The following is a 27,087-nucleotide window of genomic DNA, read 5'->3' as shown; positions in this document are numbered from 1 at the left end:
GCAAGAAAATGTCTTTGTCAGAAAAAAAAAACAAAAACAAAAACAAAAATCCCACCAAACACTTTTTTATTTTAATGTTTTCACAGTCTCAAGATAATGCATCCTTCCTGTGACAGGCATTACCTTTCAGGAGCTGAGCATAGATACCAGAGTTTACATTGCAGGGCTGTAAATAGTGCCTCAGACAGCAGTGTTGGGTTTCAGGTGATACCTTTACAGTGCCTGAGGAGTGGCAGAGCACTTCAGACAGTTTAGGTGGCTGCTGAAATCCTTAAAATACTCTGGGCTGAGTCACTGGAGAAAACTTTTCTTAAGGACTGCAGACTATATAGATGACTGTCTTAAGGAGAGTCAACTACATGGGCCCTTCCAGCAGAGTTGTCAGTGTCCATTTTTCCCCACAGAAGACAAAACCTTTCCTGCTAACTGGGCCTAATTCCTGAAATGTGAGGAAATGGTGTTTGCTACTGAGGTTTGTGATCCTGGCTGGCCTGTAAGTAGAAAATATCCCAAGCAAGTGGTCCTGGAATCACCAGATTCACTTTTGGTGAGTCTGACAAAATGACAAGCATGGAAATACAGTGTGTTAGCAGTCGCGATCACAAAGAGGTGTTTCACAGTGTTCTTTGCTTCTGAAGAGGAAACTCACTGTGTCAAACCTATAGTAGTTGGAGTTGTGTTTCCATTGAGATTCTTAAAATAGTGCAGCCCTCTACCACGAATGGAAACCTGCTCTTTGGGCTCTGAATTCCAGAGTGGCTGAAAAATGGCAAAGACATTGATAAGTTTGGGGGCTGGGCTATGGAAAGCTCCTGAAGCTCAGGAAGAGGCCCAGGGTTCCTCATGTCTTAGTACAGGCTGGGAAGCCCCTGCTTAAGGAGCAGCTCTGCCAAGAACAACCTGGGGTTTAAATGAGATGTCAGGATGAGCATGAGCCAACAGTGCACGTGCATCTTGAATAAAGCAGATGATCTGTTGGGCTAGACTGGCTGGGACAATGGCCAGGAGAGGGAGGGAAGGTGTTTACTCCGGTTGATGAGTAGTACCACAGATTCTTGCTACATATCCACTGTATGTCCACCATCCATTGTAATGGCATGTTTTGCATCCGTAGCAAATGGGTGAAGAAGAAAGGGAGAATTACCAAGATGATGTGATATTCTAGTTTGAAGACTCTGCCTTGCTGCAGATAAGGCTCGTTTTGCTCCCAGTGTACAGTCACAGATCTGCTGCTCAGTTACCACCCCATAGCGCTGAAAACAGTTCAGATTTTGTAATCCAATTTTCTTCTGCTTTGTTTCTCCCAGCCATTGAGGCTGTGCCCTTGTGGTGACCTTGGCAATGACTCTTATCACTGTTTCATGCTTTGTTGGAAGCTGGGTTCTTTCAGAATTCAGGAATGCAGTTTGCAGCTGTACCCACGGGGCCTCAATCATGTCATTCTGAGATAAAATATAGCTTGAAGACATTGACTAAGCTTGCAAAAGGTTTACCTTGTCACTCTGAAACAGCATTAAGTTTCTATCTACAGCTTCTAAAGGAGATTATTGGGAAAGGGGACTAAAACATCAAACCCATTCCCTGAGTATTTGGTCCACTGATTCTTAGTACTGTATGTCCTGCAAAAAAAAAATAAAGTTTTCAGTGATCTCTACTTGCATATATTGGGTACTGGAATAAGTAGCATCTCCAACTTTGCCAGAAGAACTGAAGTTGGAATAAAATGGCAGGAAGCTCATGTGCTGGATGCTGGACCTGGTCTGAAGAACAACCCATGCCTGGGGCAAATTGTGTGGGAGCTGTGAATTTTGAAGAGCTGGGAGGAATGTCAGGATTCTCTTCTTCATTGTTCAACTAGTTATTCAATAGCAGTATCACAGTTTTGCATTAGAACCAGGTGAAGTGGTGATACATTTGTATGTTTAAGTAGCCCTTCCTACAGTTTAGGAGTAATAATGGATCAGTATTAGAAACAGGCAATACTGAACACCTTCATCAACAATCAGGGGATCTTCTAAATCTTACAGATAGGAAAGAAAAGAAGGACAGGATTGTGCCATACCAATATCTTCTCTGAAATCCTCATGCAGAAAATAAAATCAAAAACATTAACACATATACATGATGAGAAGCTTCTGAGCATAAATACAAAGAATAAGTTATAATAGATTCTAATATACATGGAAAAGAAGTCAAGTGAAAGAAATAAAACAAGTTAGCTAGTTAAGGCATTACAAATAGGATAAGGCATTTTGTCTATTAGAGATTGATTTGCCCCACACTATGTAATTAAAATGCTAAAGCTGGTACTGATGAAAATCTGAGCCCTATGCAAAATGCATTGATAATTTCCATGCAGAGGAAACATGCCAGCAGCACAAAAATGTCTCATTCTATTAATTGGCACCCTGGATGGTAGGCCTGGGATTGAGCATTACTTTTATAGCCAGTACCTCACCACTCATGCAAACTGCTCAGCAGAGAGCAAAGAGAATGAGTGCCTTCAAGACTTCCCTGCATAAATGATTACATCTGCAAAGGCTGTGCTCAGGAAATTTCCACATTAGTGCTTGTGATGGTCCCTGTAGCTGTGGCATGTTATCCTGGCAACGTTCAGGGAATCTCCTTGACTCTGTGCAGCTTCTGTTCTCTGCACAGAGATTTTCTCTGTGCGGGGCTGACAACACAGCCACACATTTTTAAAATAAACACACTTTGTGGGCTGCTGCTGGGAATGGTTTGTTAGACGTGGTGAGTGCAGAGCTGGGTTCTTGGCCAGCCTGCAGTGACACAGCCCCTTTGAGCTGAGCAGATGCACCCTGAGTTATTCCAGCTGAACGGCTGCTCTGGGGAATGGAGAGAGGAGAGCATATGAGGAACAACATATAAAGCTGTCTGGAAGCAAGGATTCACTTCTACAGCAAAATAATAAGAGCAGGGCTGGATGCAGCTGCAATGTGGAGAGGGGAAGGTTTTGCCCATCCCTTCCCAAGCCATGTGTGGGAGAGGATGTTTGTACTGTGCAGGGATAGTGAAAGGGCAGAGTTACTTCTCAGAGCCTCTCCCACGTAAATCCACACTGAATAACGGATAGCACTACTTGGACAAAGATTTTAAAAATTCTTAGGACAGCCACCTAGCATTAAATCAAAAGCATTGTAGCCTGCAGAGAAAGAAAACAGAACACTTGGCACTATGTTAGGTCAGCAATAGCAGTTCTCACTGCCACAGCTCATATTCCCTTTTTCATGACAGATTAAAATAATCTGGAAAGAAGCAAACTGAAAGGAAAGAGTGCAACAGAAAGGAAAGCACATTATGGAAGGGCCAGGAACAACAACAACCATGATTAAAATGGGGAAAGCAGCCCTTTTGTAAACCCCTGTCAGCAGAACAATAACGTCTTTGTAACAGCAAAAATAATTTATAGTTTTGAGGGTGCCCTCTAGTGAGTGGGACCCTCGGGTGCTCTGATCTGCTGAGCAGCACTGGTACATCTCAGGGCTGGCAGGAACAAAACACGCTCTGAAACTCAACCATGCTGTGCTAATTTAAGAGCAAGCACTGGCTGGGGTGACAGGGTGGCAGAGCCTTCTCTTAACAGCAGCATGTCTCAAGAGCCAGCCCTTAATTCCACATATCACTGGCTTATCAAATATTTTTTGGATGCATGAACCACATCAAGAGCTCATCAAGATGCTCATCTGCTATCAAGTCCTCATGAAACAACATGCTTTTGTGAACACATTATGTCTGAACCAGGTGTAGCCCTCTGATCCCAGCTGTAAATACGTTGTCTGTTAAGGCTGATGTACTAAGAAAAGGACACAGAAGAAAGAGAACGGCCCCTAGCCCTTGCAGTAAAAGCAGTTTTATTCAAGGAAGGGGTTTTTTTATCTTCAGATCCATATTGCAGAGCAGAGAAAGGACTGCAGTGCAGTGGGACTGAGCACATGGGAGGTGGTGCTTTACCCTAGGCCCAACAGGGGATGTGTGCCCATCCTGATAGTGCATCCCACGTAACACAGTCTGCAGGCTGGCACATGGCCAACTATGTGAGTTACTATCAAATAATTTCCAATTGAAAGAATTTCCAGATAATTTCTTTAACCGTTTTAGCATGAAAACATTAAAGAAGAACCAGTGAGTTGGCCAAAAGCCACTCATTTTATAACAATTTGACTAAGGAGACTCCCTATTTAAAGAGGTATAGGAAGCAGAGACCCACCTCTTTGTGATGTGCTTTGATATCTTTCTGAATGGCCTAGTAATGAAGGAATAGAAAAATTGGGAAGTTTTACTACAAGCACATGGAGAGGAGGGCTTTGGTATAAGTGAAGCTGAAGGAATAAAGTATTGTAAGGCCTGGATCACTATTATCTGCCATGTATTTCTGAAATGGAACACTTTGACTTTTGCAAAATGTGACATAGAGGGAAAGAAGTAAGGATGACAAATACTTAGATTCACAAAGCCATATCAGCTATCCTGTATATTTTCTCTGAGCCTGCTTAAAACAGAAGGATGAATTTTCTTCAGTTTGCTGAGCTTGTAAGTTCTTTTCCTTTTAAGAAAGCTTTCAGTATTGAATTGCAATGTCTGTGACTTACACTGTGATTTTTATCTGGCTGTTTATTTCTCATTGTATTTTGGAGTTGTTGGAAACATTGAGTGACAGGTAAACATTTATGATGATTTTCTCAGATGAATCAGATGAATCAGAAACAAAAAAATAATCTCTAAATCTGTAATTGCTTATTGGAGTATAAAAATCTAAATCTATTCATTTTCTGGGCAAAGTCTATAGTAGTTCAGGTCAGAATGTGATATGGTTAATTAAACTGGTCTCAGTGCAAAAGGAATGTGAAGACAACTGTTACAAAGGGATAACTGTGATCCCAGTATATTGGTAAAACTGAGGAATCTTCTGCCCATTCAATGTATTACTAAGTACTCTGAAGAAGGGACACAAGCAGTGATGTATCAGAGAGGTGTCTGTGCAGAGCTCTTGTCATACCCAGGGCTCCCTCCCTTCCCACACAGTTTTCAGTGCCATGAACTTAGATGTGGCACAGAACACTCTGCAAAGAAGTGCTTCAATATGAACAAAATATTTCAGCTTGAATAAAAAGTAGAGAAGGATGATAGACATCTTTATAGTCATGGATGTTATTCAGAGAATCAATAGGGAATGGTAATTCATTGTTTTCCATAAATCAGACAGAGGAGACACCCAGAGTTGTTCTGTGTCTGTCCTGAATTTCTTGAAACACTGGTAGGAATAGAAAAGGAAAGACAGGCTTAACAACACCACTCCATTTTGTGCACTAGACTTGCTTACTGGAAATGGAAACTGTTGAAAATACGTGAAATGGCATTTTTCTTTGTGCTGTAAGTGACCAAACTATCAGCCAGGCAATTTGTCTGTAATATTCACACAGGCACAGGAAAAGCAAAGTAGCAAGAAAAATACTGTAATTTTTATTCTCTGGGTTTTTTGGTGGTTTTTTTGTGTGTGTGTTTTGTTGTTGTTGTTGTTGTTGTTTTGCTGTTGTTTTGTTTGTTTGTGAGGTTTGTTTGTTTAGGTTTTTTTTGGGGGGGGGGGGGGTTGTGTGATTTTTTGGGGGGGTGGGCAGTGGTTCAAAAAAAGGTTTTCAAGGATAAACCAAAATCATGGCATTTCACAGTTACCTTCACTGTGTTTGAGCTGCTTTTTCACATTCAGAATCTCATTAAGTAACCTGAAATATCACCAGCACTAATTTTCAGAAACACTCAATGCCAGCAAGCTTTGCCAAGTCAGGTCTCATCCTTTCTGCTACTTCTAAATCACCAGTGGATCTTCCTCAAGGCTCACTGCTCTGGAACTAATAAAACACTCAGCACCATTCTGCTGGGTAACAATTCAGAAGACAGGCAGGTGAACCAATTCCCTCCCTGCAGGGTGCTCAGGCCTGCTGGTACAGAGCAGACAGAATTATTCTGCCTTCATAACTTGCAAAGAGAAGAGAGCTGGTCAGTAGCAGATGTTGGTGAAGGTGAATCTTACAAAGCAATTAAGAGATGTCACCACCGGAGGCTGACTCAGAGAGCTGCAACAGAAGATTTCCTGCAGTGGGGTAGTGGTGGCAATGTGTCAAATGTAATCAGCCCTCAGCAAAAGCTGGACTTGATGATCCCTGTGATTCCCTTCCAACTCAGAACATCCTGTGATTCTGCAAAAGTTCCCTTAAATTTACTTTTCAGTGACAGCACCAGCAGCACTGTTGCAGCATGAGCTGCTTCCCCTTCAAATCTACTTCATATTTGAGATCAGCATTTCAGAGCACTGCTTCCCCACAAGTGAAATAGTGCTTTTAGTTCTTTCTTTGTATTTCATCCAGTTCTCAGACAGCTGAGTTCCATCCACATTTATCCCATGCCACATTAGTGAAACGTGTGATCCACTGTCCTCTATCCTGATAGGGCTCTTTCCAACTGGAATTACATTCTGATTAACCGATATTCCCAAGAGAACTTCAGGAACATCAGAATGTCTAGCTTGTGAATATTTACAGAGTAGCTCCCTTTGACAGAAAGAAAAGGCCATGACTTTTCAATATACAGTTGGAAAAGTCTGCTGAACATCCTTAAGCCTGCATTTGCAACTGCGTGCAGAAAAAGCCAAAGCAGAAATCCTTACAGATAAAGCAAGAGTGGCAGGAGCAAGATCAGAAGTGATTTTTGGGAATTGCTGTGAATTACAACCATGACTTCTGCTCCACAGACCAGAAGGCTGGGCTGATGAGCTCTACAGAAAAATAAAGAAAAACAAACAAACAAACAAACAAATTTAAAAATCACATTAACCTGTATGAAACCAGAGTGGTTGTACCTGCAAACAATTAGAAGTTCAGCAACTCATCATTTTGGTGTTTGGACAATGCTCTCAGGCATTGGTGTGATTTTTAGGGCTGTCCTGGGCAGAGCCAGGATGCAGAGCTTGATGATCCGTGTGGGTCTCTTCCATCTCAGGATAGCCTGTGATTCTATAGCCATAGTTAGGCACTGTGCTCGGTACTGCTGGTCCTGGGATTTTGGTAGTTTTGGAAGAACTCAACCAATGAAACCAGACCAGAGTTAGTCCATTAGGTATTGTGGTCCATTTGTAGCACACTGATCAATGTTGCATGTCTCGCATAATTGTATTTTCGTGTAAATGATAGCTGTTCTAAATCTTGTGCTAGTCTTGAAAATGTACATTGATGTTTTTATGAGTTTCTGAATGAAAGAAAGCCTTTTAAAAAAATACTGATTCTGTCACTACTTTTTGAGGATGTTGTTATAGTTTGGTTTTTGGTGTTTAGAGGTTTTGTTTGTTTCTTTGTTTCTTTGGTTTTTTTTCAGGAAGAAACGTAAGTCTTTACTTGATAACTTGTTTTTGACCAGAACAAAATAAAGAAACCAGGAACAAGTCTTTCACCCTTATCAGACTGTATGTTCATTCATGGAAAAAATTGCTCCTGTATTTGGTTGTGATTCTGTTCACAGTACATGTAGGGGAAGTTTTGAATTCAGAGACCTCTGGAGGAGACAAAACTGGAAGAAATAAAACTGTCTTGACAGATGACCTTCAAGTGACACAAAACATAGCTCCTCCCAAACCTAAACTCCAACATCAGTTTTAAACTTGTTTGCCCTGAGGAAAACAATGTATTTTCAGAATATACATAGTACCCAGACTGGCTGCCATTTGGAATGGCGTCTGAAACTTTTAATCCGGGAAACCCATACAGCCCACTTGTAAATAGCAAATTAATTGCAGTCATTCCCTTTCAGAGCACAAGGTCTTGGAGAACTCCAGATTTAGCTGAAACTGGGTGTCAGTCTCCAAAAACTCATTGTGCCTACGAGTGGTGAACCCACTCCTGATGTTGGCTGATGCTGAGAAGCCCACCAGAGCCCCCTGGCCAGACAGGGATTCTCCAGCCTCCTTGGTGGTCTTTCAAAAGAGAAATTCTCAAGCTTGTGCACATTTTTGTTGGTTCCACAGCATTCTGACAGCCCAAACCTGGGCAGGGGATTTAGGCTGCACAAAGAGCTCCATGAGCCCAGCGTAACGTGGGGGCCTGCCAAAAAGGGAAAAGAGGGTTCATAAACAAGACGGATGCAGGACTGGAAAGGATACTAAGTTTACAGGTAAAACAAAATTGGGAGGAGCTGTTGATTCCCTGGATGGCAGAGGCCTTGCAGTTAGACCTCAACAAATTAGAGGGCTGTATGAAGTTTGAAAAGGACAAGTACCGGTTTCTGCATCTGGAGCACGGCAACCCTAAATGTAGAGACAGACTGGGGAACTAGAAAAGAGACCTGGGGGTCGTGGTTGATGGGAAGCTGGATATGAGCCGGCAGTGCCCTGGCAGCCAGGAGGGATAATCCTGTCCTGGGGGACATCAGGCACAGCATGGCCAGCCGGGCAAGGGAGGGGATTGTCCCGCTCTGCTCTGCGCTGGGGCGGCCTCACCGCCAGTGCTGGGGGCAGTTTGGGGTGCCACAAAATAAACAAGGATTCAAGCTATGAGAGAGCTTCCAAAAAAGCGCCACGAGGAGGGCGAAGGGTCTGGTGGGGAAGCTGTATGAGCAGCAGCTGAGATCACTTGGTTTGTTCAGCCTGGAGGAGACTGAGGGGAAACCTCGCCGCAGGTACAAGTTCCTCGTGAGGGGCAGACATTGATCTCCTCTCCGGTGACCAGCGACAGGACGTGAGGGAATGGGCGGAAGCTGTATCAGGGGAGGTTTAGGAAAAGGTTCTTCCCCAAAGGGTGGCTGGGCACTGGAACAGGCACCGCAGGGAACCGGTCACAACCCCAACCCTGAGAGAGTTCCAGAAGCGTTTGGACAACGCTCTCAGGCACACGGTGCGAGCCTTGGGCTGTCCTGTGCAGGGCTAAGAGCTGGACTCGGTGATCCTCGAGGGTCCTTCCCAACTCAGCACATTCCGTGGTTCTAGTTTACGGACTAACGCCAGCCCCAAAGCTGCTTTCGCTTCGCCCCGCCGGGGCCCCGGCGCCGCTCCGGGCGCACAGCGGTGACGCCTGAGGGGCGGTGCAGCGGGCGGGGCGGCGGGGCCGGGCCGGCGCCTCTGCCAACCCAGCCCGAGCTTTCGGGACGCGGCGGGAAGAGAAATTTTCCGCTGCGGACGAAACTTTCCGCTTCCCTGCGGAAAGAAAGGAGCGATCGCGGTTCCCGAGCGCCCGGGCCGGGATGTGAGGGGGGCGGTGGCGCGGCCGTGACGCGGCGCGGGGCGGGGCGGGCGCTGGTCGGTCCGGCCATGCCGAAGCGCTCCTGCCCCTTCGGGGACGCGGCCCCGCTCCAGCTGAAGACCCGCGTGGGGCTGCGGGAGCTGAGCCGCGGCGTGCGGGGCGAGGAGTACCGGCGAGAGGTGTTCGGTGAGCGGGGAGCGCCGGGGGGAGCGCCGGGGTGTGTGCCGGCCCGCCGCGGGCCGCGGCCATGGGGAACCCGCCCCTAACTCTGCTCTCCTCTCCCGCCGGCAGAGAAGACCCGGCGGCTGCTCTTCAGGGGTGCCCAGGCGTACATGGAGGGCGCGGCGGCCGCCGCCCGTCCGGCGGAGCCGGGGCCGGCCGGGGAGGCGCAGAGCGAGGAACCCCGCTGGAGCGGGCAGCTCCTCATCGGCCACGACGGGAAACTGCGGCGGCGGCCCTTGGACAGGGGTGAGTGCTCGGGACGTGAGAACCGCGCTGGAATACCCTCAGCTGGAAGGGACCCATCGAAGTGCGACTCCTGTCCCGCCCAGGACACCCCCGACGTTCCCACCATGAGCCTGAGAGTTGTCGGAATTATTCTTAAACTCTAGTAGGGTTGGGGCCGTGACCGCTTCCCTGGGGCGCGTGTTGCAGTGCCTGACCACCCTCCGGGTGAAGAACCTTTTCCTAATATCCAACCTCAGCGTCCCTTGACACGACTTGAGGCCATTCCCTCTGTTCCTGAGCCTGGTCGCTACAGAGACCGGTGCTGCCCCTTGGCTTCCCCTCCCGAGGAGTACATCTGTACTATGATGAGTAGTTTTGTGCTGTGTAGCTCTTTATTGACTTTCCCTAAAGGAAGTGTTAGATTTGAGCTGACGGATTTCGGAACCGCAGCGTGTATGTTGTGCTTTAGCATCCCTTAGCGTCTTGCCACTGAGCAGAAAAAGAGCCAAGAAAGTTCCAGCGGCGCTCCCTGTCCCTTTGCACGCCCGGGCGTCCTGCGAAGTGCTGCCACCTGTAGCTGTGCGCGGACGCGCCGCTCTCCGCAGCTCCTGGGGCTTCCAGCTGCTTTCTCTGCCTTGCTGTGGGGCTCATCCTTTCTTTACCGTGTCTTTGCGCAGCAGTTCCGCCGGTGGGAGCGTCCAGAGCCTGCTCGTCGTGTGTGAGAGCGGCCGATGTGAAGGACGCGTGTGCGCAGTGTGACCGGTTCGTCTGCCAGAACTGCAGCAGGCTCTGCAGCTGCTGTAACGCCGTTACCTGCTCCTTGTGCTCCTCCCTTGAGTAAGTGCCTTTCCACTTTGGAAGCTTGTTTTAATTACACGTGCCCTAATATTGGGTGCAGCAGATATCTAGCTCATACACGTAAAGGAGTTAAACTCTTCCCATGCTTTAGCAGCAGTAAAACTGTCTGAAGCATGTGAACCAAGATGCCTGTGTGAAGCACTCAAATCAACTGTAGTGCAAGTCAGTTTCTTAATTAAAAATGCTGTAGGAGGCAAAAATTTCTCTTGCTTTCCCACCAGCAGTATAGCTTGCTGGCCTGTGCTGAATGCATGCACTTCCAAGGAATAACCTTAATTTTTTTCCCTCATTGTTAACAGTTCTGTGGTATAAAGAAATACTGAGTGTGCTGTGTGGGAGTCCCATGGTTGCAGTTGATAATGGAATAGTATGCCATTGCCATGTTCCAGAAACAGTAGGCACACTGACTTTTGTTTCTTCTGTTTTTTTGGTTTTTTATTTTTTCCCCCAGTTATGGTGATGTGGGAGAGCAAGTTCTCTGCAATGGTTGTTCAGTGTTTCAACTCTGAAACTTGATGAAATAACACTTGTGGCTAAACGTCCATGAATTTCATGAAGTCTTCTCCTTACAGCTGGTCAATTAATCCTTTTAGCATGTGAATTAGTGATGGAATTTCTATGTTTTATATCTTTATATTGTACTTTTAAATATTGTAGCTAAATAAACATTTATATTTTAAATCTTTTTAGATCATTTTGAGTCGGCTTTCTCCTTTTCCCTAGTTGTGATATGCCTGTCTGGAAGGGACCACTCTGTGCTCTTACCTGGTGTTCCTGATGTGATACAGGATTCAGAATATTATCTCCGTGTGTGGGTCATGTTAGGACACACTTTTGTGGGATCAGAATAGAAATCAGTTGCTCCTTCTGTGCTTTCAGGTGAATGTGAATCCATTCTGGACACACAACATTTTGTTTGTGAGATAACTAGGAAGATCAGCCAGGCCTGAAGGCTTTTCCAAATAAGAGAATTTGCTGATTCTGGTTAAGTGTTTTTTTTTTTTTTTTTCCTTTTTTAAGCTTATCACAAACATTTTATGATTACTGACAGCTTGAATGGTTTTAATCTTTCGAAGGTAACTTTGATAGAAAGAGCAATAGAGCACCAGGCTTGGAGCAGAAAAGTTCTTCTCATTAGTAAATTTTCCAGTACATTCACTGAAAGGTCTTTCTTGAAAAGCAACTTATCTGTATGAGTTGATCACCTACACTGTAAACATCAAATTGTCTGGAATACCTGCTCAGAAATAGCTCATGGAGCGGTCTGAAAAATGGTCAGCACGCAGGGGTACCTCTCCATAAACTAGCTCATTCCTCATTTTCTTTTCAAATCACTGCAGAGGCTTAGTATTGTTTGTGCTGTAAGAGTGAAGTACTACTGGACTGCCTCTCAAAGCAGTTTTTACGGATTTTGCCATGTTTCATTAAAAAAAGACTTTTCACCTGGCAAAACAACTATGCCTAAGAGAAAACTACAGTGGTCTTTGCCTCAGGAAAAGGCTGATTTGAGTGGCTGATTTCAGACTGTAGGATAAAAGGAATAGATTTGACACACACACAAGAAAAGAAATCCTTGTGGCACAGCTAATAGTCTGTTTCTCAAATTCTTTGCCCTGGATTCGTGAAGCAAAGCCTGCCACTCATGCTTCTCAGTCTTCTCAACTGTAATTAGCGTGTTTTGGGTGGAGTAACCTTGTTTTACCTGTTTTGCTCTACTTTAGCCATTTCTGTTTGAAGAGATGGAAAGGCCATTGCAGTGCAGTTTGAGAGCCTGACTTCTCCCTCGTGGGGACACCTTTATTTGACATTCTCTTGGAGGCATTCTGGATATTTGCCTGTCAGAATACTGCAGCTACCCAGAGAGAATGGTAAATGCTTTAGCAAAGGGTGAGGGTGGCTGTTGCTGGAGAGCAGCTCGTCTTCATAGCTGCACTGGCATGGCTTTGGGTGTATCAGCCACAGTGAGGTGCTGGGTGACACCCTCTCTAGCCTCTGTAGCACTTTGTGTAGCTGTGCAGACACACTTTAAAAGCATTTGTGCCCTTCAGGGTTTCTTGGGGGGTGTCACTTCATTCTCAACCATCTGTGCCAGCTTAGACTGACCATCTGTGCCAGCCTAGACATGCAATGGATCTGTTTAGTTTTCCTGTTCTGCGTGTTGTGGAGCCAGTTAAAATGGGAGACTTTACTGGTTCTTACTCCAATCTTCATTCTGAGCAACTGTGAAATGTGTCTTATCTTTATTCCTATAACAAACAAGAAAAAAGTCTCAAGTCGGGTGAATTACTAGTGAAAGATTTAGTTGGAATGTGCAGGAATTCCACAGCATTCTCTATCTTTTCAAAGCTCTAATAGATGAAGTCAGGATGGTGGCAGATCTCTGGTGCAGTTCCTAGCTGTCACAGGGCAGATAAAAATGTTGCACCTGTGGCAATCATTTTAAAACACAAAGCTGAGTTTTATGGATGGGAAGAACTTGTGGTTTACTGCATTTAGGTGTTCGTTTTAGGAAGGAGTTTTAAAATTTGGCTTTGTTTCATTTGACGCTTTAAGCAGTGAACTAAAGTGTTTTTCAGTCAAACATATTTTTCAAAATGAAACTTTTAAGTATGTGTCTGCTTTTTCTTATTCTCTCCTGAGGGTGAGAGACTGAAAAATAATGTTTTGTTTCTAGGCTCTGGGAGAGATGAGACATGTTGTTTACAAATGATTTGTGCTTCAAACTAGTGATAGAAATGGTTTTTTGGCTCATTTAGTCACTGCTGTATTTCATAGAAAGCTGTCCTCTGTAAACAATGACATGGATTTCATGGCTTAATGTTCTTATTTGTTATCCTCTAGCTGCTTGAAAGATGATTGTGCATTAGGATAGATACTCAATGCAGCATGAAGAGCTGGGAGAAGAAAAGTAGGAGGGCTGGAAGAAGGTTAGAGGCTGGGAGGAGCAGGGCAGAGGAGCACAGAACAGCATGGCCAACGCTTGCATAAGGGTGGTGCTTCATAATGTGAGAGATGGAATTTAGTGGTTACCACATCTGCTTCTCTGGCTTCAGAAGGTGAGAAAACTGCCTGTGTCTACCGATAGACTCAAATATTATTCAGGAAAGTTCTTTCTCTAGTCCTGCAGTTCTCAGATAAACAATGGGAGGTAAGACTGGGGACTGTTTGTAAATCTTTATCATGCCTACAGAAAAAAACCAAAAAAACCCAACAACAACAGTGTGAAAAGAAAAATCTTTGGGTGAAAGGTAGAAAGATTTTTTTCTTTGCCTAATTAACTCCTCCTCACAATGGCTTGTTTGTTGCCACTGACCATTTTGTTTGTTGCCACTGACCATTGAGCTGTAATAGAGTTACAATACAATGCATAGGGTACCCCTAGGACTGTAAAAGAGAGCCAGAGAAATTGTCTGGTTTATTAACTGAGCAGGAAATTCGGTTTAATGCTGTGCTTTTTTGTTGTTATTGTATGTTCTTCCCCTCCCACTCAAGTGTAAAGTGTCAAAAATCAAAGTTTGCCTGCAGTTCCAAAAGAAGGAGATCCCCTGAGGAGCCAGTGTATTGATGGGTAACAATATCCTGCAGTAATGATTTTACAGATGGATGAGAAACTTCTGAGGCCTGTGTATCAGTGCTGGTGACATATGTCTGAAAAAACAGACCTTTATGTCTAAAGGGAAGTCTGCTGATCTGATCAGGATAAAGTGGTTTCTTTTAAGACTAATAACCGAGTAAATTCTAGAAATGTGTGGTTTCATAGACACCAGGTATTTAGGGACAGTGTAAGGTGGTAAATGGCTGCAGTAGTCTCCAGTATCTCCAGACTATTAGAACAAACCCACAACATTGTAAAAAAGCTCACAGAGAAGAACAAATACGCTTGGGTTGTCTCCTTCAATAGCATTTGTGCTGTGCACATAGGCATTCCCAAATATTTTGCAGTTCAGTCCAGATGTCTGCTTTTCTTTCGAAGAGAAAAGTGAGCCATTCTACAGGTGATGCAGACAACGTGAAGATTAAAAATAAATAAATGTTAGCGCTCCATTCTGTGATTGATGTGTCTTTTGTTTAATACAGCCAGCACCTCAGCCTCTACCCCTCCTTTTTGTTTTAGTGTCCTACACATTTGGGCCCTGACTTGTAGCCAGTTCATAGGCTTTTTTTGGTATTCCTTTCTGAACAGATGCAGTTGTATTTTATCTCATGACAGGGCATAAACCCCAGATAATGCAGGTGAAAGTGAAAGACAATGTCCTTTTTTTCTTTACGAATGTGGGTGAGGCATTTATGCTTTGTTTCTGTGCTGCATTTGCTGCCATCAGCTGTGGCACTCAGAAGTGGCAGCAATGTGCAAAGGGCTTGAATCTTTGAATCTTGCTTTGAAGAGGTGCAGCCAAGAAGTAGAAATGGAAACAGTATCTTTGTCAGCGGGTTTGTTGGGGCTGTTTTCTTTTGAAAACACTCAGCTGGCCTCTGGCTGGATTGGTTGGACAACAGCAAATGCCAGCACCATGCAAGGAATAAATACTTCTCTCTTTCACCATGCTCCCTACCAGTCATTGCCTGATGGCATTGGGTTTTGACAGGATCAAACTGGATTAAAAAATTGAATCCCAGCAAAATTTACCTGTCATTTAGCTCCCACGTATGGAGTATGTGTACAAACTTGCATCTACTGCTGCAGTGTAACTTTTGCTTAGCTGTGATACTGTTTCATCACAGCAAATTCTGCAACCAAAAGCTATCTGTGCTGCCTTTACCACCCATCTGGATTCCAGGAGTGCTGCCTACATGGACGTGAAGCCCTCTGTGCTTGGAGAAGCTCCAGCTGGGACAGAGTGTGACAGAGTATCTCCACAGTTTGTTCTGTGTCTGTCCAGCCTTGTCCTCTGTTCCTTGCGGTGGTTACCATGGATGGTCAGACCAAGCTTAGATCCCAGGCTACTGCAGGAACATGTGGGGTTGTCCAAGCAGAGGGAGGAAGACCTCAACCCACCCAAGAGCAGCACTCAGACATGTGCACAACACAACTGCTGCTGCAGCACAGGGACTCCAGAGCCGAACTCTGCAGCACAACCTCGGCTGTGGCAGCTTGGAAAAGGAGAGGGATGTGGAGGGGCTCTTCCCAGAGAGGATCCTTCTCCCAGCAGGCTTTTAAATGAGGACAGGTAAGGCTGAGAAAGACCACCTGTACCCCCATGTTGAGTTACCTGCTGCTCTCTTTAGGGCACTCTTTAGTTACCCTCCACTCTCTTTAGGGCTTTTCACTACTGAAAAGGGGAAGGTAGCAAAGCTTTGAACGTTGTTTTTAGTGAAGTAAATTGGTTCACCTATTAAAAGTAGCCAAGAGGCCTCAGAAAATGTTGATGATTCCTCAAGAAATAAGTAGGAGCTATGTAATTTAAAGACAAATACTTCTTGCGGATGGAAAATTGGAAGAAAATTCTTCCAAACTACTTTTTATTTTACATTGTTAAAATTGCAATAGGGTGAAAGTGATCAGACAATCTGTTGTATATTTTAATGGCTAGTACACATGCACACACATGTAGTTTGATTTGTATACAATTTTTTTGTATAGATATTTTATATTGACAGATACTAAAATACCATACCTTTTACAGTTCATTGCATTTTGAACTGCTACAATTGTGATACAAGCTTTAATATTTGCTGGTGGTGTGTATTCTGGGCTTTTGTTATTTTGTTTTTTTTCCTCTGGGAAAAAACTCAGCTGGAATCAAATTATTATGTCTTACAGTTCTATTGAAAGTTTTTAGTTCTCATGGTTGTGATTTGCATTAAAACCCTGTGATAGATGTTAAGTTACTTATCTCTTGCAGAGATATTATTATTGCTCGAACATTTTGTGGTTATAGGATTTACTATAAATTTTAGGATTTAATTGTATTTTCTTACATCGTTTTGCTCAAGTGTAATGGTTTAAGTCATGATCCCTTTCTAATTTATTTGTTCTGTAAATGCAGATGTTTTTCTGTTTTTTCTTTCTCTGACAAAGACCCAATTGAAGGTTTTGAGGGCAGGTGTCCCCTTGGTACCCTGCACAGCCACGTCAGAACCCCGATGGTGTCACCAGGTACTGTCCTCATCTGTTCTGTATGATTTTTCTTAAACTTACACTGAATTCCAACAGCTGCCAGCTCCTTGTGCAGAAGTGCTGTTTAATCTGCTTAGAGGCTTAAGATAAAACATAATTCCTCCTCCAACCCTTCGCAGTAGAAGTTTCGTCTTCAAGCCACAGGGTGGCAGCGCGACGTTGGGTTTATGTCTAATGTTACCTAAATTCTTGGGGCTTTTTTTTCTCAAGTCCTCGCTGCTCAATTGATACTGTAATAATTGGGCTGCTAGTTTGGGGAGGAAGTGTTTTAAAATATTCCCCTCATAAATCTGTAGGTCAAATGTTCCCAAAAGAGTTTTTGTTTTGTTTTGTTTTGTTTTGTTTTTAATATCCCAGATACTTTGCACCATTCGTAAAATATGGCCTGAAATTCAGAACAGATCATTTTGCTGCCTGCAAAGACAAGAGCAAAATGTAAATCAAATGCAAAAGCATAAATTGATCCCTTTTTTCCACTTTGAATTCTAATGTATCAGGATGACAAATAAGGGTGTTTATATGCCAAGATGTAAGTTGTCATACTTTTCTAAAAAAAAAAAACAAAAAAACAAACCCAACAACAACAAAACCTACAAAAAAAATTTCCCATTACACATTTCTTTGCCTTTAATTAGCTACTCAAGTTGCTTCTTGTAAAGATGTGAAAGAGTACAGTGATGTCTATGCCAGGAGTAGGAGTGAATCTGGACCAGGAAATGTACAGTGGGGTGCAGACTGGCGCTGGCACCTGAGGGATCATCCTGGTGGTGATGGAAAAAAAGGTGAGAGTTGTGCCAGAACAATTTGAGGAATGATGGGCTGGTCAGTCTGACCTCAGTCCACAGGAATGTTACAGTGTGAATCCTCACAAAAGCTGTGTCCAGCTCGACATCCAGGCACAGGAAGGGTGGGAACCTAATTGGGAGCAGTCACACAGATTTATCAGGGATCTATTACATGTGACCAGGCTCACTGGCTTTTCTGATGCAATGAGCAGCACTGGCTGAGAGATGAAAGTGCCCTTGCCAGGGGAAAGGAAACCTTGTTGTGCTGCAGGAGCAGGGGCAGCACAGACCCCCTTGTACCAGAGATCCAGAGCTGCTGCTGCACATGAGGCTTTAGTGCCCATGGGGACCCTGCACTGCAAAGAAACAACACAGGGGAACAAGAAGCTTGGTGACTTCCAGGTCACACATGGGGCACATCTGTGCTCTTCAGAGTCTGCCAAAAGCACAAGGATTTCGTGATTTCTTGAGGACTGCAAGGCTGTGTATTGAGGTGTGGTGCTTTTGGATACGCTTAGGAGATTATAGTACCATTAAAACTCTTCAGCTCTGCTGCTTTCTTATGTTCTGAGCATTGATTTCTGCTGTCAGAAAGGAGGAACTGGTAAAAGGCTGTGTGGTCTGAGTATGTCCATTCTTACATCCTGTTTACTCTGCTAGAACCACCGATATGATCAAACTTACTCATATCCTTAGGTGTTTTGGTGGGATGTGCTGTAGAGTGCAGCACTTTGCTGAGTATGGATTTCTGAACCTAAAGAAATGATTCAATTTTCAACCAAGTAGTTTACATACAGAATTTAATGCACTTTTATGTATTTTGTCCCAGTGAGTTTCATTTTTGGAGCTTTGTTCTCCCACGCTTTCTTGCACTGAGTAATACCTCCTCAAATGAGTAATCTGATTGTTCTGATTTTGCTTTCCATGATAGCAAGATTATTTACTGCCCCAAAATAGATTTTTACATATTTTTAAACGCGGTAAAAACAAGCTTTCCTAAGAAACTTGGGACTGTGTCAGTTGGGATAACCAGTAAGGAGTTAAGGTACAGTAAAATGTAAAGTTGAAAATATGTAGTCAATGTGCCTATTTTCATGGTCTCCTCCCAAAAATGTTAAAAGAAGAAAGCCAGCTCGAATATTTTCTTCATAAATTGTTTCCTCTTCCGTTGAGTGGTTTCACTCCAGGTTGTTCTGGAAGTCCTCACTTCTCTAAAAATGAGAGAACTTGGTTTCAGTTGGGTGTAGTTGCCTGTACTGCTGCTTACAGATCTGGTGTGAAGAAATTTGTGTACTTAGATGGGTCACAAGAATGCAGGAGATTTCTTGCTCAGGCAGGGCCTGGAGTAAAGAAGTATTATAGAAAACTGCTTTATTCCTGTGACTTTGGGTCAGCACTGCTGAACACAAACTTCTGTAAGTCCTGAAAACCCCTTTTGTTCCCCACCTAGCTGATACTGGTGACAGCAAGAACTAGAAGTTATTGAACATCGAGTGAGAGGGCCTTCCTTTCTTCGCTGGTACAAGACTTCATTCTGTCCACTCTCCTGTACCCCCTCTGTCATGTTTGGGATCATTGCTGGAGCAGTTTTTGTTACATCTTGCACTGACTTTGTCCCCTTTGTGCTGATGCTGCTGATAAGGACACAGTGAGAGCCTGTGCGCTTCTGTTCCTCTTAGCACTAACAAGTTTCCCATTTGTGAACTGCAGTGCTGTCCTTGTTGTGCTGCAGAAATCATCAGTGCTCTAATCTACTGCAAAACAGCATGACTTGGGGTTCTTTCATCTTTTCCTTAGTGCCAGGCATTGTGGCGAGTGCAGCTTCATGTGCAGGGGTCGTGGCTTCGAGCTGTACCTGAAATATCTGTGATATTAATCCCACATGTGGTCGCTTCTGCCCGAGTTAAATGAAGGCTTCCACCATAATGAGTGCTGCCAGAAATGAGAGTACCCTTTAAAGTTTAGTGGCATACATCACTTGGACATGGAAACTAGTTCAAACCTCAACACTTGTTCTCTGTATTTTCTCAAGAATTTCAGTTCTTGTGAGGCCTTTAACTTTGAATATTTTCTTAGTTTGCTTAACTCCTGCTACCATCTGTTGTTCAGTAACAACTCGGAGCCAAGGCGGCTGATGGAGATCTGAGTTCTCCTAGATCAGCACTTGGCACCAGAAGCTTTTTCACAACCCAACAAGCAGTTCCAACAGCTGCATGCATGAATCACTTAAGTTATAGTACCCTGCAGCACCCTGTAAGAATGGGTTTTGACAATCTGGTCAGATGCCACACAAGCAAAAGTGCGATGAACTGAGCTCCTTGGAAAGTGTAAAATAAATTTAAGATGATTATTTTGATACATATTTTAATGTAATATGCTCCACAGTTTCATTACTGTTCAGAAAGTTTTGGGACTACCTAGATTGCATGTAAGAGTTTATAATTACTGAAAAAATTCAGTGGGCTGGGGTGTGTGTGTTTGTTTGTTGTAGCAAACTATTCTGACATATTCCCTGTGGCATTTCACATTACTGAGAGACAGTTTGCCCCAGCAGTAGAACAGCTCTTCACGTACTTTCGAGTCAGTCTATATTTAAACCTGTCTCCAGCAGTATTTTATTTCAGTTGTTTTACTCTGGTTTGCCTAGCTGTGGATGCATTCTTGATTATGATCTGTGTTCATTGAAAATTTGCTGTCACAGAACCATAGAATCATTTAGGTTGTAAAAAACATCAAATCCAACCATTAACCCAGCACTGCAAAGCCCAGCACTAAACCCTGTCCCACATCTGCACAGCTTTGGAATACCCCCACGATGATGAGCGACTCCACCATTCCCTGGGCAGCCTGTCCCGGTGTTCACGTCCTGCTCTCCCACAAATGCTGCAGAACATCCTTTCATTCAGTCTGGCACTGCAAGGGCACCTCTTAAAGCTTTGCAGGAGGATTGTGTGGATTCCAGGTTGGTTTCCTAGCAGGCAGCTGACTGCACCAACACCGAGCCCAGGGGACCGGTGTCAATGAGCCTGGTGTCACTGGGCAAACTGGGCTGCACAGCTGAGGATCTGCCCCTGTGTGTAATTTGTGTTCTGCTCTAGTGGTGTCATTATTTGTTTAATGATAACCATTGCTTTGGCTGAGTGTTTAACACGAGGCCATTTACAATGAATTTATGGAGTCCATATGTTTGGATTTCATGTAACTGCCCAAATAAGGGGGGAGGGAGCAGAATGGAGGTTGATTTTATTTTGAACCTGCATCTGCAGACTAGCTGGAGCCAAGCAGGGTAACTATAGGATGGGACAGTGTCATCCAGGAATAGGGTGTTAAAACTTCTTGGGCAACTTCCACAGAGCTGCCTGGCAGGAATTCCCCCTCAGTTCCTCTTAGAAGATGAGATCAGTGGGTACCCAGGGGATAATGTGGGCTGGGTGCCAGAGGGGAAGCTTTCTGTGGTTCTGCAGTAGGATGGGAAATGACATGATTAAGTCTTGAGTTCCAGGAGTTTTATCAATATTGTTGAGTTGGACTTGAAAGCCTTTCACACCACTAGAAAAGGGAGTAAATTGATCTCAGGATGTACAGGCTGCAGACTGAGGCAGTGAACTCGAGGATGCTGAAGTAGCTTGGGTTTAGTTTCCCACATTTTAAAGAGTTCTTAAGTGATTGTAAGAGTTTTAAAGAGAAGATGTAAATATTTTCCATCAGCAATTTTTAGTTAGTGTCTTATCAGGTACTTAACTCTACATTTTTAGAGAACCCTAGATAGGTTAAACTTGATAGTTCATACCACAAAGTGAGATAAAGGGTAAACAAATTTTCTGTTGTTTTCCCCGGTTTTTTTACATTTATCAGCTGGAAATCCACACAAATTTAGGCAAGTCCTGTAACAAAAATAGATGTCAGACATTAAGATGTAACCAAATTTTTTTAAAGCAATTAATTCCCCTCTAACTCTACTAAAAGAGAAAAAGTGTGTGACAAAAGGCACTGGGCACTTATCTCCTCTTCTTATCTGTAGCAGAATTTATATTAAAACTATCAATAGGAATAGGAAATCACTTTTAAACTCAATGGGAAACTTGCTGTTTTCTTTGTGTAGGCCAGTATTTCATGCCAAAATACACCAGTCAAGAGCCTACAAGAAACTCGAGGACATGGGTCTGTACAGACAGTGTAAATGTTCCTATGGATTAGGGTCAGATGAAATCTCCACAGTGACCCAAGGAGCATCCAGCATGAGGGAGATAATTATTTAAAGAGATACTCTGTCAGTTGATAACACACCCTCTAGAAGGGACTGCAGAAGATGTGAGTCAGGGTAAGGCACAAAGAATGAAAGCAAGAGAGAAGAGGAAGAAGGAATCCATTGTTGCTTGTCTGTAGGGAATAGACTGGAGAATGATGTCATAAGGCAAAAGGCAAATAAAGAGAACTAGAATTCTGAAAAAAAAAAAAAAAAAAAAAAAAAAAAAAAAAAAAAAAAAAAAAAAAACCCAACTGAAAAAAAGGAAAAGGAACTCAATAGTGCAGGCTGGTCTCTACAGGTACCACCCAGCAATCTGCATCCAACCTCCACGCAGCAGGGAACTGAAAGCCCACCTCCATGTGCCAGCTTTTTCCCTGCTCCCAGGAGAGGAGATCTACTCAGCAGAAGACAGATGGCATTGCCATTGCCTGTGCTCCTGTGGGGGCTTTTTCCAGATGGGGAGTTGGAAGCTTCTTTGTGCTGCTCCAGCCTTCCTGTGCAGCAGCCCTCGGGTGCTCGGGGCTCCACCAGCCTGCGCGCCTGCATCCAGTGCTGCTCAGAGAAAACTGCAGCTGAACCTTTTAGGAAAAGAAATGGATTTATACCCAGGGTTTTCTTCCTGTTTGAGGTGTCCTTGTTGACTTCTCCTTTCTTGTAAGGAGATATTATTGAGTGATTGCTAATAAAAGCTGAGTTATTGCCAGTGATCTGAAAAGCAAGTTGACATGACTGTTCTGCACAGGGGAACCCCAGACAGCCCTGTGCCATTCACACACTGACCTCCAGGCAAACTCGGTGCTTTCCTGCATTGCTGGGATGCCTCTCCTACCTCAAGCAAGGCACAGCTATGACATGTTTCTCAAAGTTACCTGAAAACCCACTGGGCAGTCCAGGAAGCATCATCCTCATTACAACTCATTTGGCTGCTTACGGGAATTAAAAAAAAAAAAAAAAAAGAGAGAGAGAACTTTAAATACCAAGCAACCACCTTTGATCTCCACTTCCTTCACACTGAGCGAGTCACCACAGAAAGTAAAACTTTGGAGAGGTAACCTGATTCTAAGTTTTACAATCAAGTAAAGGGAGATAGTAAGCTTAATCCCTTTATCTTAGTTACACATTACATTGATGACCTCACCTGTGTAAATAAGTACATTTTGTTCTGCTCTCTTCCACTTCCTTTCCTCTGCAACTTTCCAGTCTGCAGTTGCTCCAAGAGATTTTATTCTGTTTTTACTCAGTTTCATTCTACACTCATTACTGGATGGGCACCAGGTATTCCCGTCTTCCTGTTTAGTTTCATTTCTCCCATTAATATCGAAATAAGGAAAAATCACAGCACCTAAACATACCACACAGAAAAATTACTATGTGCTGCAACCATCTTAATAATAGCATTCCATTTTTTGTTCTTGAAGTTCATTGAAGGGTTTATGTTTTGATCTTTCTGCACATCCACAAAGCCTTTAAAAGTCACTGGAGCAATTTATCAAGTATGTGAGAAAAGTCCATTAGCTATTTAGGAAAACAGAAGAATATGTATCACTCAAATGCTGTATCGACTCCAGCCCTCTGTGTGGGAGAAGGTGTTGGAATTGTTCTCCAAAGTCAGATTTGTGCCCCACTAAATTAAAATAAAAAGCCAATTTCAGAATAAGGAGCCTCTAAAGGGCAGCAAGTCCCAACGCAGAGCAGGATCACAGAATCACAGAATAAGCTGAGCTGGAAAGGACCCACAAGGAGCATCGAGTCCAGCGTGTTTAAGAATGGATTTCATGCTCATTTTAATCCAATTTTGATGAACTCTCAGGCACTCTGCTGAAGATCACAATCACTATTTTTGTTCTGATACAGACTTTTTCAGCACTACACAACTTCCTGGCTAACAGAATCAGTGCTGTAAGGACACAGCAGCACAAAGAAATAGATACAGGGAGCTTACCAATAACTAAAGATCTCAGCGTTTGAGGAAGGGTTTGCGTGTCCTCTGTGAAGACTTTTCACACCAGCATAAAAATAATTCTATCTTCTGCAGGGTGAATATATTAATATGTGGAGAATTTGAGAGACCTTCAGAATCCAGAAAATACAGCAAATACAGTCTGTGTTGCAATTTATCCTCTTGAAACAAACTCAAAGCCCCGATGAAATGCAGCATACATGCAGTTACAGTAACCTGACAGGAGATATGAAGAAAATGTGGAAAACAGGGTTGCATTTAACACAAACCCCATCCTTGGTGGAAGGCAAAAAAACCCAGTTACAAGCAAAAAAAACCCCATGTGAAGCAGCACTTCAGCAAAGGGGAAACAGAATTTAGCTATGTGCAGGCTGAAAAACCACAGAGGGAAGTAGAGTTTTTACACATGAAGACCTTAATTTGGTCCTTAAGAACCCGCTACGCTCACAAAACCAGGGTGGTGACCATCAGTTAGAGGAATTTTAAGTGTCAAGCAGGAACTACTGTAACAAACTGCATTTGTTTAAAATTATTTTGGACAGAGAGCAAGCAGTCATCACCTGATTAGGATGCAGCATATGCTGCAGCAGACAGCGGGCACACGGCTGCACACTCAGCTGCAGGGGAATAATAACCTCCCGCTCGCTATAGGCACTGTGTGTTCCTTGCGTGTTACTCCTCGTGGCAACCAACCTCCCTGTTATTAAAAAAACTGAGCTCAAAACAGAAGACAAACACTCATTTGCAATGCTGAAGAAACAAGATCCTTCACAGTCTCCTGTTTCTTCAACTGTGTTTTTACCTCTGAAGCTCTTCTAGATATAGTGAAATAAAACCAACCTGCTAAATTATAATTTCCCCAACTTCTCAGGCAGATCTGTACAACTTACACAGACACTTGCCATGTGCAGGCTCCTCTTCTGCACCTCTGTCTCCTTGGAGTTTGCACTCCAACTGTGGGCTGTGACCTCTGATCTGAGACCACCATCCTACAGCCAACTACTGGAGATAAAAATCTATTTTGGCATGTGCTCTCTAAGAAGTAAAGTGTGTTTTTCCTGACAAAGACTGAAAAGGCCTCACAAACACTCAGGAGTATGAGAACACAGTGCTCGTGTACTGAGCACTTCAATACATGGGCACAATCCAAAGCAACAGAAAAAATTTCCCACTAGTTAAAGCAAGGACCATCCAATTCAAACAATCCAGGCAAGTTTTTGCCCTCAAACTTCCAAAAACTATCATTTGTTTCTCAGGTGGAAAACTGAACAAATTAAAAAACCAACTAGGACTTGAGGCCAGTATGAGAGCTGGAGAACAGGTGGAGGTCAACTGCTAAAGACGTGAAGATGCAGAAAGAAAAATGAAGAAAAAGCTGCTTTATTGGGGGGATGGGGGGTAGAGGTCACAAGGCAGTTTGTGCCAAGTTTGGAATGCTATCAACCAGTTATCTTCATGCACTTTAAAGGGAGAACAGCCTGTCATATCCTAATGGGATTGTACTGGATGTCATAGTTACACCAGGGAATACAGAATGGAATTTGCAGGATTACCTGGCTCCAGCCCATGTCTCAACCCCAAGCATCACTCAGAGTGTATCTGTTTTCAACCACGGCCCAGCTGACCTCAATTCAGACTGCAGTCACAGGCACACACACAACTTACTCACGTGCTCCTGCCAAGGGGTTTTTCTCCAAGTCCAAATTTACAGTGAAGTTCCTGGGCTGTAGCACAGATCCACTACTGGTGTTCAGAGCCTGGGATGCACCATCTTTGCTGCAATGTGCAACACCAGAGCAAGATGACATTTTTCAGTGCCAGAAGGAAGAATGGGGCGGTTTTGGCTGTAGAGACTGTTAGAAAAATTTTGAGGTTTCAAATCAAAGAGCTAAAGAAACATGCAAGATTTAAGCAGTCTCTGCATATACGGTACAAAAAGAATCTGAGGTGGATGACACTCAGGTCACAGGTTATTGCAATAAGATTTTCTGTGCTAAATCAAAATGTATTGACCACATTTTATGTTTGCAGATACACAGCTGTAACAGCTGTAACTATTCCATTATGGACAAGTAAGGTATTTAGAACAATCACTAGCAAAATGAGGGACTGTGTCCAGAAGACCCAGTATTCAGGTGTGTCCCCCACAGCTCTCACTTGCTAACAGTACTAAGATTCAGAGATTTTTGGCAGGTTGTTTTTTTTAATGAGTTCCATTTTATATAAAGGAATTAAAACAATCCATTAGCAACAACAGGCAGAAAAACACTGAGACATAATCAGCCTCAACGAAACAACCTGATCCATGCCTGCTCCTGCATTTGACAGAGCAGATTTTCCTGGGGCAGATTACGGTAACCTCTGCTCACTCGTGTTGCCTATATTTGGATGCACGAAGTTGTGTTAGTTCAGAACTTGTCAAGACTTGTAGACTTGCAGAAGTTTCCTTGGACTTCGTCCCTGGGCTGGCTGGAGACATATATGAAGGCTTGGAAGCAAAGGAAGGAGAGCAGTTAGACCAGACTTGCTAAACGGGACAGGCTGTCCAGCACCAGACTCTACAGAGACACAGATCTCTTCTTCCCCCTTCCCTCCTTGCATACAACACACAGTAAACCACACTGGGAATTACAGCTTATTCTTTGAACCAAAAAGTTGCTGGATTTTTAATGGCTTACCACAGTTGCAACTCCTGTTGCTCAGTCTGAGGCACACTGCAGTTGCTCTTGGATGTTTGTATCTTGTTCTTTGTATTCTTGTTTGAAAAAGGACATTCCAGCCTTCTGCAACCACCTCCCAGCTGTGATTAAGATTAGTGCCTGGAGAGTGTTAGAGATTGTGCAGCACAGACTGGCCCCAGTGGTGGAACAGAAATACCTTTGCAGATCAGGGCCTTTTGCCAGCACCAGGAGGGCAGCAAAACAAGGCCAATCCTCATTCACCTCAAGACAATTTATTCCTGGCACAGGGTGCATTTCTCTGAACAAGCGTTTTCCAAAATTATCTTTGCATAATGATCAGCACAGAGATGATACAACTGAGGAGGAACAGAACAACCTGAATCCCTCAGTGATACACACATCAAACTTGAGAAACTGGAGCACTTGTTGCATCTCTACAAATTCAGAAGGCTCCTACCACAAGAAATAAGAACCTAACTGGTTAAAGCAATTTTATTTAAGTATTTGGAGGGAAACTTTTATATCATGAGTAAAAATACTAAAGTTGAATGCTGTTAAAAAAAAAGTCAAGATGATAAGCGCTCTGTGCAAGCACAGCAGTGTCTGATGAAGAGGAGAAGAGTTTTCATAATACACTTCCTTTAAATAAAAATATTAGATGCTACTTAACTGGAATACATGTCGTCATTTTTTATACAGTCAAGAGAATGAAAAAAAAAACCAAAACAGAACAAAAAAAGAGCGCAA

General features: G+C 43.5%; 1 protein-coding gene across 3 annotated transcripts; it reads left to right on the top strand.

The window, feature by feature from the left end:
* Positions 1–9,107: 9,107 nt before the first annotated feature.
* Positions 9,108–11,406, top strand: SIVA1 (SIVA1 apoptosis inducing factor). Of its 3 annotated transcripts, none has more exons than XM_040067458.2 (4): positions 9,108–9,428; positions 9,534–9,710; positions 10,367–10,526; positions 10,999–11,228. In XM_040067458.2, the coding sequence occupies exons 1-4, from the start codon at positions 9,311–9,313 to the stop codon at positions 11,054–11,056; spliced, it is 513 nt and encodes a 170-aa protein (XP_039923392.1). In that variant the 5' UTR covers positions 9,108–9,310; the 3' UTR covers positions 11,057–11,228. The 3 variants fall into 3 exon arrangements, with proteins under 3 accessions (XP_039923392.1, XP_039923391.1, XP_039923390.1); XM_040067457.2 differs by lacking the exon at positions 10,999–11,228 and adding an exon at positions 11,271–11,406 and having other exon boundaries at positions 9,282–9,428; XM_040067456.2 differs by having other exon boundaries at positions 9,282–9,428; positions 10,370–10,526.
* The last annotated feature ends 15,681 nt before the right edge of the window (positions 11,407–27,087 follow it).

The sequence above is a fragment of the Hirundo rustica genome, chromosome 6 (genome assembly GCF_015227805.2).
Source record: "Hirundo rustica isolate bHirRus1 chromosome 6, bHirRus1.pri.v3, whole genome shotgun sequence".
Classification (NCBI taxonomy): Eukaryota; Metazoa; Chordata; class Aves; order Passeriformes; family Hirundinidae; genus Hirundo; species Hirundo rustica.
The sequence above is the reverse complement of the archived record's forward strand: the minus strand, read 5'-3'. Positions and strand labels throughout refer to the sequence as shown.

Excerpts from the sequence above, each read along its gene's own strand:
- SIVA1 (XM_040067458.2), top strand. The coding sequence starts at position 9,311 with ATGCCGAAGCGCTCCTGCCCCTTCGGGGACGCGGCCCCGCTCCAGCTG. Across the intron at positions 9,429-9,533 it reads GTACCGGCGAGAGGTGTTCG|AGAAGACCCGGCGGCTGCTC; the intron begins GTGAGCGGGGAG and ends TCCCGCCGGCAG. Across the intron at positions 10,527-10,998 it reads TCCTTGTGCTCCTCCCTTGA|TTATGGTGATGTGGGAGAGC; the intron begins GTAAGTGCCTTT and ends TTTTTCCCCCAG.